The sequence below is a fragment of the Oscarella lobularis genome, chromosome 16 (assembly GCF_947507565.1).
Source record: "Oscarella lobularis chromosome 16, ooOscLobu1.1, whole genome shotgun sequence".
Classification (NCBI taxonomy): Eukaryota; Metazoa; Porifera; class Homoscleromorpha; order Homosclerophorida; family Oscarellidae; genus Oscarella; species Oscarella lobularis.
In genome coordinates, this window is record NC_089190.1 from 2,162,963 (window position 1) to 2,174,421 (window position 11,459).

Below are 11,459 nucleotides of genomic sequence, written 5' to 3' on the forward strand. Positions count from 1 at the left end.
ATGTGTAGTGGTGCGTGGCGGATGTAGCTATGCGCATTCTTTGTGAATGTGGCGTTAGTTTAAAATTGAACGAGCGCCTCAAGAAATGAGGCCGTACCACATTTTCGCGCGCCGGGCGCGCGCGCACGCAGAGCCCTTCACGTGACGTTCTCGAAAGCGCACGCTCCAAAGGAAAGACGGCGGGAATCTCTGCTCTCGCCATGAAGCCGAACCGAACGGGCAAAATGCGCTTCTTCAAGCCTCGAGAAGACGTCGAAACGACGAGGCAAGACTTGGCGCGAGCGCCGAGACCTCTTTGGGGGTAATCGCGCCTCGCGTTTCTCCCTGCAGCGACGGATCGACAGAAGGCCAGTACGCGCGCGCCGTAAAGAACGACCGGATGGATAGCAAGTTCGATTTCGAGCGCCACAAGGAGCCGATTGCACGACAAGGCTGGCTAGTCAACATGCACCCGGTTAGAGTTCCCGGATTAAGCTACCAAAAGAAACGTACTCTACCATCTCTTTAGACGGATATCTTTGACGGAGAAAAGCGAATGTCGAGTGCAGTCGATTATTATTTCATTCAGGAAGACGGAAGCCGATTTCGAGTAATAAAAGAATTAATTAATTAATTAATTTAAAATTTTAATTAATTAATAAGGCTACGTTGCCATTTGAGCCGTACTTTTATTTGGCTGCGAAAAAGGTGAGAGGATGGGGAATTTTTAAATTGCGAATTTTTCACTTGTTGGTTGCTAGGATATGGAAAGAGAAGTGGTGGCGTTTTTGAGTCGAAAATTTGCCGGACTTCTCGCCACAATTGAACTCGTGGAAAAAGAAGATTTGGACTTGGTAAATAAATAAATAAATACTATTTTACCAATTAATATCTTTAATTTTCATAGACGAATCATCTGGTTGGATTGAGAGGCAAATTCATAAAGCTCTCCTTTCGCACGACGCAAGATCTGATGAAAGTCAGAAGGCAAGAGAAAAAAAATCAAATAAATAAATAAATAATCTTCTACGTAATCCAATTGATATCAGAGAGGTAATGCCTGCCGTTAAGAAGAACAAAGATCGAATCAAAACGGCGGATAAATACGACGTTTCTCTTTGGACTAAGTTGAGTGTACCGTTTCGTGACGTCACAAATATTTAGCTTCTATTTTCTTAAAAGCGTTTCCTTGGGCGCCAAAATGACCAATCGAGTTCCAGATCAAATGGATAACATTATTGATATTCGAGAGTACGACGTCCCGTATCACGTCCGCGTTGCCATCGATTTGAAAATCAACGTGGTAAGGAAAACCCGTATAGATGACGTCATAAAAGAGAGACGAGTTCTCCTTATAAGGGATGTTGGTACAAAGTGCAAGGAAACGGATCAAATCCTCCAATAATTGAACGACTTCCGGATCCGGACAGACCGGTTAGTAAACCTGTTTAATTAATTAATTAATTATATTCATTAATTAAATAATAGGATCCCGTTGTAATGGCTTTTGATATTGAAACGACGAAGATGCCTTTGAAATTCCCGGACGCGAGTACAGATTGCGTCATGATGATATCCTATATGATAGACGGACAGGTGAGAAAGTGACTACTTCCGCGCAAGCGGCGCTCGCAGTTCAGGCGGACGGAACGTCACTCGCGCATAAAAAGAGCGTGTCAATGGCAGCAAATAGAATGTCCATTATTATGCACCAGGCACGTTAATTGATTGCGTTTTTATTTTCAGGGTTATCTCATTACGAATCGCGAAATTGTGTCTCAAGACGTGGAGGATTTTGAATACACTCCTCGACCGGAATTCGAAGGCCCGTTCATTGTTTTCAATGAAGAGAACGAAGTGAGATGTGCCCAGACCTCGTCTATTTTCTAAATAAATTTTTTTATTTCTCCTTTAAGGCAACATTGCTCAGACGATTTTTTGACCACATAATCGAAATAAAACCAAACATCATTGCTACATTCAACGGAGACCTTTTCGACTGGTAAAGAAAAAAACTTGAGAAACTTTTTTTTTTTTCTAATTTTTTCTCAAGGCCTTTTGTGGAAGCGAGAGCGGCTCACCACAACATGGACATGTTTGAGGAAATTGGCTTTGTGAAGGATAGTCAAGGCGAGTACAAATCACGTCACTGCATTCACATGGACGCCTATAGGTTAGACAATTATAGAAATAATTTTTGAGACTTTTTTTATCTTGGGGGGTTCCTTTTTTAGATGGGTCAAACGTGACAGCTATTTGCCTGTTGGAAGTCAGAATCTCAAAGCAACGACAAAAGCGAAGTTGAGGTACGATCCCATTGAATTGGACCCGGAAGAGATGTGTCGAATGGCGACAGAAGAACCCAGAGTAAAAAAATCACGTGCCGCGCGGATTATGTTTAATTAATGATACTCCTGTGATCTAAGGAATTGGCGAATTATTCTGTTTCTGATGCCGTGGCGACGTTCTATCTCTACATGAAATACGTACATCCGTTCATTTTCTCGCTCTGCAATATCATTCCTCTTGAACCCGACGAAGTAAATAACTAAATTAATTAATATAATAATTAATTATTGATAATCTCTCAAAGGTTTTAAGAAAGGGATCCGGGACTCTTTGCGAGACTCTGCTCATGGTGCAAGCATTTCACGCTAACATTATTTTCCCCAATAAACAGGAAGCTGTAATTATATAATCTCGTCCACGTGACCTATTTTAGATATTGGGGTTATCAGGTCTATAGCAAATTGACTGATGATGGTCATTTGCTCGATTCTGAAACCTATGTTGGTGGTCACGTGGAAGCGATTGAATCCGGGGTATTCCGAGCCGACATTCCTTGCAAATTTAGATTGGTAATAGTTATTGTGTATTAATCCTCTTTCAATTAATTAATAATTAATTTTGGTGATAGAATCCCCAGGCTTTTGAAAATCTCATGGCAAAAGTGGAGGTGACATTGAAACATAGTATCGAAAAGGAAGAGAACGTTTCTCTGGATGACGTCTTGAATTTTGACGAAGTATGTTATTTATTTATTTATTTATTTATTTATTTATTTATTATTTCTATTGAGGTTCGAGACGAAATTCTCGCGAAGCTCGGAGATTTGAAAGAGAGACCAAATCGCCTTGAAAATCCTCTCATCTATCATTTGGACGTGGGCGCAATGTATCCCAATATAATTCTGACAAATCGACTTCAGGTGAGTGGATGGGTGGGCGGGGAAAAAGAAAAGAAAAGAAAACACGTTGGAATGTAACAATGTAGCCACCGTCGATCGTCAACGAAGCGACGTGCGCCGGATGTGATTTCAATAAGCCAGGCGCCACGTGCCAACGAGAAATGACGTGGATATGGAGAGGAGACTTCCGTAATAAATAAATAAATAAATAAATGAATTTATTAATTAATGAGAAATTTCTTTAGTTCCTGCTCGGCGAAATGAATATCAAACAATTCGACAGCAACTCGAGGTGGAGAGTTTCCCCGGCGACCGACCCACGGATCCGCCACGCCCCTTTCACGAACTCCCTCCATCGGAACAAGCCAGTTTAGAGAGACGTCGACTCGCCGGTACACAAAACAAATCACGTGATAAATAAAAAGAAGTCTTGATTATTTGAATTTAGATTATTGCCGTAAGGTGTACCGTAAGGTTAAGGTGACGCGCGAAGAACAGAGACAAAGTACGGTGTGTCAACGCGAGAATTCGTTCTACGTCGATACGGTGAGAGCGTTTCGCGATCGACGCTACGAATACAAGGGATTACTGAAAGTAAAGAGACGATTTTATTTATTTATATATGATTAATTAATTAATTGATTTTTTTGTGGAGGCTTGGAAGCGGAAGGTCGAGGAGGCGAAACGGAGGGGCGATCCAGCTGAAATCAAAGCGTGAGGAGTGATAGACGGGAGGGGGCGGGGCGGGGGAAATAAATTATCCGGGTTTAGTGCATCAGGAAAGGAAATTCTCTACGACTCGCTTCAATTGGCTCACAAGTGCATATTGAATTCATTCTACGGCTACGTCATGAGAAAAGGGTAACAGATAAAAAATAATAATATTATTTAATATTTATATATTTTAGTGCACGTTGGTATTCTATGGAAATGGCTGGAATTGTTTGCGCAACGGGCGCTAGCATCATAACGCGCGCACGCGAAATCGTCGAACAAATTGGACGTCCCCTCGAACTCGATACGGACGGGATTTGGTGCGCTCTTCCGGCCAGTTTTCCTGAGAATTTCCTCATACGAACAACAAATGCAAAAAAGCCGAAAATCAATATCTCTTATCCGGGAGCCATGCTCAACGTCATGGTCCAAGATCACTACACAAATGACCAATATCAAGAACTTTTGGACCCGGATAATTTGGTGTACGAACAGAGAAACGAAAATTCGATATTCTTCGAAGTCGACGGTCCGTATTTGGCGATGATACTTCCGGCTTCGAAAGAGGAAGGAAAGAAATTGAAAAAACGATACGCCGTCTTTAATCACGATCGAAGTCTCGCAGAACTAAAGGAAAATTAATTAATTAATTAATTATTTATTTATTGGATTTTTCTTTAGGGATTCGAGGTGAAACGACGCGGCGAATTGCAACTCATCAAGAATTTTCAATCGTCCGTTTTCGAGTCGTTTCTCAACGGAACGACGCTCGAAGAGTGCTACGCGTCCGTCGCTCACGTGGCCAACTATTGGCTCGACGTTCTCGACAGCAAGGTAAAGAAAAAACCCACATTTAATTATTATTAAATTATTGAATTATTGATTTTTTTCTTTTAGGCTGAGAATATGCCGGATACGGAACTCTTCGCTCTCATCTCCGAAAATCGTAGCATGAGTCGCGCTCTCGAAGACTACGGCGAGCAAAAATCGACGTCGATTAGCACGGCGCGTCGATTGGCCGAATTCCTCGGCGATCAGATGGTGAAAAACAAGGGTCTCAGTTGCCGTTTTATCATCGCTCGCAAACCGGAAGGAGCCCCCGTGACGGAGCGCGCGATTCCCTTGGCGATTTTTCAAGTCGAGCCGAGCGTGCGACGGCATTTTTTGAGACGGTGGCTGAAGAGCGGCGCCGCGGCGGAAAGTGACATCCGGGATATTTTGGATTGGGGTTACTATGCCGAGCGTCTTGGCAACGCCGTGCAGAAGATTGTTACTATACCGGCTGCTATGCAACAAGTAGCTGAAGAAAATGATTAATGTTATGTATTTATTTTCTTTTCTTTTTTTTTGAGGTTGCGAATCCGGTTCCGAGGGTCGCGCATCCCGATTGGCTGCATAAGAAATTGCTCGAGAAAACGGACAAGTTCAAACAGAAAAGAATTAATAATCTATTTCAAGTCGTCTCCAAAGAGGAAGCGGAAAAGGTGACGTCATCGCCACGCAAACGTAGAAAAGAGATACATCCTCAATTTAGGCTTTGGTTGATCTTGAAGACGTCGTGAAGCCGTCTCGCGGGGGCGTGGTCGCAATGCGGCCGACAAAAAGAAAAGCTCAAGCTCACGATGACGTCATAGTGTCCGAAAATTGGCGTGACGTTCTTGGCAATCCTCCTCCCATAGGAACGACGCGGGTAAAGAAAACATAATATAACTAACCCGTATTGATTATTTTAATCAGGAGGAACGTGTTTCCTGGATCGAGTTTCACAAGAAGAAATGGAAGATGCAGGCTCAAGTGCGCGCGCAGAAGAGACGTCAGTTGGAGAGCGAGAGTCAAGGCAACGAAAGAAATTCAACCGTATTTCGGCGACGTCGACTGGAAGATCCCGGCCGATTGTCGGCCTTCTTTCGAAAACGCGCGCTATCTATTGTCGATACACCGTGGCAAATAATACAGGTGGGGAGAGGGAGAAAAAAACGAAAGGAAATTTTCAATTTTTTTAATTAAGGTTGCCGAAATGGATCATCCGGGTCTGTACAAATTATGGGCTCTTGTTGGGTCCGACTTGCATTGCTTCAAGTTGCACGTGCCGAGAATTTTCTACGTGAACTCGCGCATTCCTCGATCAGGAGACAGTAAGAAAATACATATGACATAATCGATATTGATTTTATTTACCAAGGCTGGAGACGTGTATCGAAATCTTTACCAAGATCGACTCCAGCTATTCATTTGTACGAGTATTCGATACCTGAAGAGCTCTGGCTTGATCACCAAGGGTAACCAAGTGTACTCTATTGAAGGGGGATTAATTAATAAAAATGATATATTTCTTAGGGAATTGGCGGCCGAGTTGTCTTCCCCGGATATTGAAGGCGCGTACGAGACCCAAGTGCCGCCTCTCTTTCGCGTTCTCGTCAAACTGGGCTGCGTGTGTCGCGTGAGTCGACGCGATGCTAAGCTTTTAGCCGGAAGGGTAACGGAAGGAGATACAAAGTCCTCCTTTCCTCATTGAATTTTTTACAGGATACCGATACTTATGACGTCAATCAACTTGATTTCAAAACGCTAGCCGAGTGTTCCTACTTAGAGCCGGGAACAATCAAGCATCTCTATATCTATCATAGTTTCTCGTATGGATAGCAAATCAAAGCTCTCGTATTAATTAATTAATCTATATTGATTTCTGTAGAGATCAGAGAGCCATGCTGGGCATTTTCGTTCCTCACTTGAAAAAGGTAGGATACGAGTTGTTTTTTGTGTAACGCATTTTTGATTTTAATTAAGGCATCTCTTTTCGTTCTCGCTCCGGTGAGAGCCAATCAAATGCCGAATATGGTTACGATGTACAGTAACGAACGAAAGTCAAAGTAAGGGAACCCCCCGTCTCTTAAGAGTAGAATCCCTTCGCTATCCTTTCTATTAGAATTGAGCGTGCGCAGGCCGACGGCACCGAGCCAATTGTCCCTCCCCAAGATCACACATTTGACGTCAGAGTAGAGAAGGAATACAGACCGGTGAGAACGCCGGCCGGGCTGCCGGGCCGCGAGGGGAGATAAGATTCCCCTTACGTAGATTTTCCGCGCGATGCATCGCTTTTTGACTGAGTACAAGCAATCCAATCAGGGCCCAACTCTCGTCCTAATCCAATCACCATGGGGTGGGTAACCTAAGAGGGGAGGATTATCCAATAGGAACCTAGTATGAATCCTAGCTCAATCGCAATTGACGTCATTGATTCCCGTTCTGAATGACTACCCACTCGCAGCGATACCTTCGACTGAGACGTAAGAGAGTAGAGAGATATCCTTAGTTAGTTAATTGAATCTATAGTGATAATCAGTACACGCCTCTCGATTGGCAGAGGCACGCCGCGCGGCGAATGATTCAGCACTATCTTAACACGGAAGCTTGGCTTTCTGTAAAAAAATCAAATACTAATAATTCAAATTTCTGACGTCATCGCGTGTAGGCTCAGCTCGAGCACGCGCGCTACGCTCACATTCCCATTGGGAATTTCGCCGCCGATCCGGCACTCTTCGTAGCGGACGTCTTCTTCTCGCGTCATTTATATAAACAGAATCATCTCCTATGGGCGTCGCCAAGCGAACGACCCGATTTGGGCGGGAAAGAGGACGACGACTATCGACTCATGACGAGTCTCGAAGAAGGCGGAAGTTGCGAGATTAATCGCGCCGGCGCCTATCCGACCGTCTGCGTCGAATTGGAGATCGAGAGTCTCGCCGTCAACGCCGTTCTTCACGTAGGAAATACCTATTAATTAGATTATATATTTATTAATTTTTTAGTCGAGTCGGATTGGGGATTACGAGGGTGCGGCTGGTTCGTCAATTAGTTTTGATCACGTGCCGCAGGTTTCTTTGGAGGAGATGATTGCCGGGGGTGGGGGCGGGGCGACTATGTCGGCTTATGACGAAACGGCGCTCTGCTCTGGAGCCTTTAGGTTTTGAGAATGAAAAAAATGAGATTTTTCATTTACATGTTTTTTTCTCCCCGTAGGGTCCTGCGTCATCTCGTCTATAATTGGCTAAAGGAAGTGTCGAGTTATCAGAACGTGTTGGCTGATCTACAGCTCATACATTTCTACAGGTATTTAGAAATTAATTTTCTATTGGTTCTAAATCATTTATTTGTCTTTGAGGTGGCTACGGTCTCCCTCTTCCTATCTGCACGATCCCGCTCTTTGTAAAGTCGTTCAAAGCCTCATGAAAAAACTCTTCGTTCAGGTAACGAACCCCCGTGAGCGAGATTCCACGATATATAACCTTTCCTCTAGCTTATTGCGGAGTTTCGACGCTTAGGTTCCACCATAGTCTTCGCTAATTTCAATAAAATAATAATCTGCACGAAAAAGAGAAGGTCAACCAATCGCCCTTTCGAAATTTCATCCACACGCGATCGATTCCTTATCGTAGACTCGACGACGCTTTTTCCTATCTCCAATTCGTTCTCGACAGCATCCATCGCAAGAATCTCTTCCAGAGCGTCGAAATCGAACCGAAATCGTGCTGGGAATATCTCGTCTGGATGGACCAGCACAACTACGGCGGGGTGATGAGGCGGAAGCCGAGCGCCGGCGTTTTGCTCGCCAACGACGAAGAGGAGGACATCGGCGAAAAGGAGACGGGCGAAGCGGGGGTTATAATGCATTGGAACATGTGCGATTATTTACCGGAATCGTGTCAGCGTTCATTCAAGGTAAGAGACTCTTTTTTAAACACACATATATATATTTATTTATTTATTAGGTTGTTATTGGTGGGCATATTTGGGCTATGTATCAACATGGGGTCCAAGAGAGGATGGCTCACGTTGCCGGGGCGACGCCGATGAAGAAACGAGGCGGACAGTCGACGACCCAGCAAACTCCCGTACCCTAGTCCCAAATCAAATTATTCTATTTCTAATTAATTCCTAAAGTTTGACTATGAAACGACTGCGACTGTGAGTGCCGTCAAATTTGCTCAAGAGCGAATTCAAGGAGACGTCACGCAGTCCTTATTCAAGTAGCGCGCGCTCGCGGAAACCGGAAACTCGATATTAGGATATTTTTCTAGCCTTGCGCAGAAGATTCACCGATCGTTTTCTGGCGATAGACGAAAGCGAGCGAATGCTAGTGCCGAGTTTCCGGTTTTGCCGGGATCTCACTTGAAATTCGATAACCCAGCGCTTGAATTTGTTAAATCTGTCTGCCAAGTAAAACAACGTCAATTTTAATAATTATTAATTATTGGATGTCTTAGATTTTGGCTTTGGATTCGAATGCTCAAAATCAAGTGGGGAAACTCAAGTGAGAATTTTCCAATAATGTTACTATTTTTCGCGATAATTTTTCTCGCGAAAGGCGCGATCTGATGAAGCTGATTGGCGTGGGACAATTTTCCTCGGAGGCGACTTTCGAAGATCCGTGTCTCTCCTTCGTTTTGCCGGACGTACGTACTCAAATATCAAGGGGTTCCGAGTAAGAAATCAATCAACATGTGTCTAGGTAATCTGCACGTTCTGTAATTCGTGTCGAGACCTCGACTTGTGTCGCGATCAATTGGCGAGACAATCTTCGGACGACACACTTCCGTAAGCAAATAAATAAATAAATAAATAAATAAATAAATAAATAAATTAGATCTGTGTGGTCGTGTCCAACGTGCGAACAAGAGTACGATAGCAGTGTGATTGAGCAGCTCGTGATTGACGCTGTTCAAAGATGTTCTATGGAGTATAACGTCCAGGATTTGATGTGTAGCAAATGCAGTGGGGTGAAACAGTCAAATATGAGGTATTATTGCGAGTGTGCCGCGGGGAAATTTCGTGGGACCATCGGCGAGAAGGATTTTTGGGAGAAAATGAAGACGTTTACGAATGTGGCCAAGTGAGTTTTAGTATCATGGATATTGATCGCATTTTAATTTTTGTTTTTATACAGTCATCATCGTTTTTCTCTTCTGAGGGAAGTCGTTGATTGGATAGGTCAAATGAACGTGGAAATGAACGTGTGAAACTAAATATTGGCTTTATAAAAATGAAATCAATAATTTTTCGATGGGCTACGCGTAGCTAGCGCGCGTTGTAGATGTGTTTCCTGATGCGTTCGATCGCCGTCCCTCGCCGTATCCTTGCCTAGATCCACTGAGACTGCTCTAAGAGTTTTTCCATGATCTCCAAGAGACGGAGAATGGTTTCAGAGGTTCCACCACGCGCTGGAGCACTTGGTTTAGCTATTTCTTCTTCGTTGATGTCCTCAACGAGTTCTGTTGCTTTTGCGAAGCCTTCTCTAGGTCTGCAAACGAAATTGCGAGTCTCGATACCAGTTACGAGCGCATTTATGCGTGAAACGAGCGCTAATTCGCCGCTGCCTTCTCGATCTGCCTCCCATCGATCAATACGGTCAGAAAAACGTCAATTCGAAAGCCAAGCTGCGCGAGAATCAAGTCTTGTCTCCGCGAGGCGAATACGCGACCGTCAAAGCACATTTTATTCTACCACACACGCACACTTGCAGCGATTTTATACATTCATGCAGTCTACAAAAAAAGCCTTGACTAGCCAAACTCTTACATGTCCAATTTCCTGCGATTTTCTTCTGTCTTCGTACGACCTTAGAAATTCCTATTTGGCCAAACTCTTCGATTCTTCTGTCTTCGTCATCATCATTTTCCTTCGGCGCACGACCTAGAAATTCGATCGCTCCAACCTAAAAAAAAAGAAGTTAGTTATCTGTCAAATAATCGGTGTACGTACCTTTTGATTTGCGTCCGTATTAGCGTTATCCAGGCTACACCGCGTGGAGGTTCGGACGCTTCGTAGCCCAGGTGAGTCTTCGCAAAGCGATGACCCCCTTCCAAAAACTTTCGGGCGAGTTGCGGGTCCTCGGCCAATCCATTCAGTACCCACCTGGATGAGGATCGGCCCCTAATACCGAAACCCCGGTGCGCTGGTACCAAAGCCTTCGGTATGTCTTCCTGAGAAGAACCGGGCCTTGTGGAATGGAGAGAGGCTGACCGCTGTTTGTAGGAGTCGACAATGAAGACAGTGCAATGGAGGAATCGAAGGCTCCTGGGCTGGATCATCGTTGGTCTAATCGCGTCGTTCGGGTGAGAAAAGTGCCGGCAACCAGACCATAGTTGAACACCCCCTCCAAGCCGTAACCACTCAGCCTAGCGCGGTTCGTGCTTGTTGACGACAATAAGACCTCGAACGATCCGTCTGCCCAGTGCGTAAACCGAGGCCGAAGCCCCCCATCGCCCCGCTTACGGGCTCCGGCACGGAATTAACCGTGGGCCACGCTGAGTTCCAACTATCCTTCCTTGCCTTCTGCCAAATCTCCCGAGCCAGTCCTCTCAAGGATGAGACGCAGCGAACCGCGACGCACCCACCCTCAGCCGCAACTGAAGGAAGATCGGTGTGCGCTCCGCTTTTGAACCGCGTAGCTCCGCCCAGCGCGCTCATTGGTCCGCCGGGGTCACGTTGGGCTCACCTAGCGCTCTCATTGGTCCGAGAAATGAAGGTGCCACTTTTGACGCGTTGCCCTGTCGGCAGCCAAGTCAGCAGTTTATTTTTG

At 44.7% G+C, this 11,459-nt stretch overlaps 1 protein-coding gene across 1 annotated transcript; it reads left to right on the top strand.

Annotated features, from left to right (window-relative positions):
- The first annotated feature begins 141 nt into the window (after positions 1-141).
- LOC136196848 (DNA polymerase epsilon catalytic subunit A-like) lies at positions 142-9,938 on the top strand. The gene is given in 53 exon segments (XM_065986505.1): positions 142-265; positions 331-454; positions 509-589; positions 643-687; positions 741-833; positions 887-966; positions 1,029-1,106; positions 1,162-1,282; positions 1,339-1,413; positions 1,468-1,575; positions 1,726-1,836; positions 1,896-1,981; positions 2,033-2,152; positions 2,214-2,346; positions 2,406-2,519; positions 2,573-2,665; positions 2,718-2,837; positions 2,897-3,004; positions 3,059-3,187; positions 3,253-3,355; positions 3,412-3,558; positions 3,615-3,760; positions 3,822-3,880; positions 3,938-4,027; positions 4,075-4,714; positions 4,778-5,176; positions 5,233-5,364; positions 5,415-5,570; positions 5,618-5,836; positions 5,889-6,015; positions 6,063-6,159; positions 6,218-6,356; positions 6,407-6,513; positions 6,573-6,618; positions 6,668-6,750; positions 6,807-6,897; positions 6,956-7,040; positions 7,095-7,167; positions 7,214-7,301; positions 7,353-7,643; positions 7,690-7,844; positions 7,901-7,990; positions 8,043-8,127; positions 8,178-8,260; positions 8,317-8,599; positions 8,650-8,772; positions 8,822-8,907; positions 8,959-9,097; positions 9,145-9,191; positions 9,246-9,333; positions 9,390-9,475; positions 9,525-9,770; positions 9,825-9,938. Coding segments are annotated over 53 exon segments (6,786 nt in total). The 5' UTR covers positions 142-200; the 3' UTR covers positions 9,898-9,938.
- Positions 9,939-11,459: the final 1,521 nt, after the last annotated feature.